Source organism: Sinocyclocheilus anshuiensis, unplaced genomic scaffold (genome assembly GCF_001515605.1).
Source record: "Sinocyclocheilus anshuiensis isolate Anshui unplaced genomic scaffold, SAMN03320099.WGS_v1.1 C32148646, whole genome shotgun sequence".
Taxonomy (NCBI): domain Eukaryota; kingdom Metazoa; phylum Chordata; class Actinopteri; order Cypriniformes; family Cyprinidae; genus Sinocyclocheilus; species Sinocyclocheilus anshuiensis.
The window spans coordinates 1-727 of record NW_015611759.1 but is presented as its reverse complement, the minus strand read 5'-3'; the positions used below and the strand labels follow the sequence as shown (position 1 = coordinate 727).

The window sequence follows — 727 nt, the reverse complement described above, 5'->3', positions numbered from 1 at the left end:
GGCTATGGGAGTCCTGATCACCAACGCGCGTAAAAGTAAGCTGTCCTTGATCAACGCACTCATCCTCAACCTCATGCTAGCTGATTGTCTGGTCCTGGCATTTGCTGTTCCCTTCAAAGCCACTGCTTATTCCCGTGCCAGCTGGACTTTGGGTATGTTTGTCTGTAAGACCTGTGACTGGTTCTTGCACTCATGTATGGCTGCAAAGAGCTTTACCGTGGCCATCATGGCCAAAGCTTGCTACAGGTACGTCAGTAACCCCACCAAGCAGGTAAGCCACCGTTTGAAGACTATCCTGGTAGTCCTACTCTTTACTTGGCTCTTGGCGTGCGTGGTCCCCATTCCCCAGTGGCTTTTTTCCACCCTGCAAAGAGAAGCAAGTGGAATGATTTGTGTTCAAGCAGTGCCAGTCGATGCCCATGATTTCATGTCTGTGTACGTCAAGGCGTACCCTCTCCTGGCCTACTGCATACCTTTGAGTTTCGCCCTACTTTATTTTTGGAAAGCATATGGACGATGCCAGCGCAGGTCCAGCAAGACCCAGAACCTACGAACGCAGATCCGATCCCGCAAACTCACCCTGATGCTGTTCAGCCTGACGGTGGCCATGGCCACCATGTGGCTCCCGCAATGGGTGTCCTGGGTTTGGATGCGGCACACCCTAGAGACCGATGGTGCCTTTCCTCCGGTCCTCTTCACTCTCTCCGCCCAGCTCCTCATGTTCTCC

General features: G+C 53.1%; 1 protein-coding gene across 1 annotated transcript; it reads left to right on the top strand.

The window, feature by feature from the left end:
* Positions 1-4: 4 nt before the first annotated feature.
* On the top strand, positions 5-721 carry LOC107682387 (probable G-protein coupled receptor 151; the record flags this gene model as incomplete). Its single annotated transcript, XM_016478640.1, has 1 exon — positions 5-721. A coding segment is annotated over exon 1 (717 nt), but the record flags the coding sequence as incomplete, so codon positions are not given.
* Between the last annotated feature and the right edge of the window lie 6 nt (positions 722-727).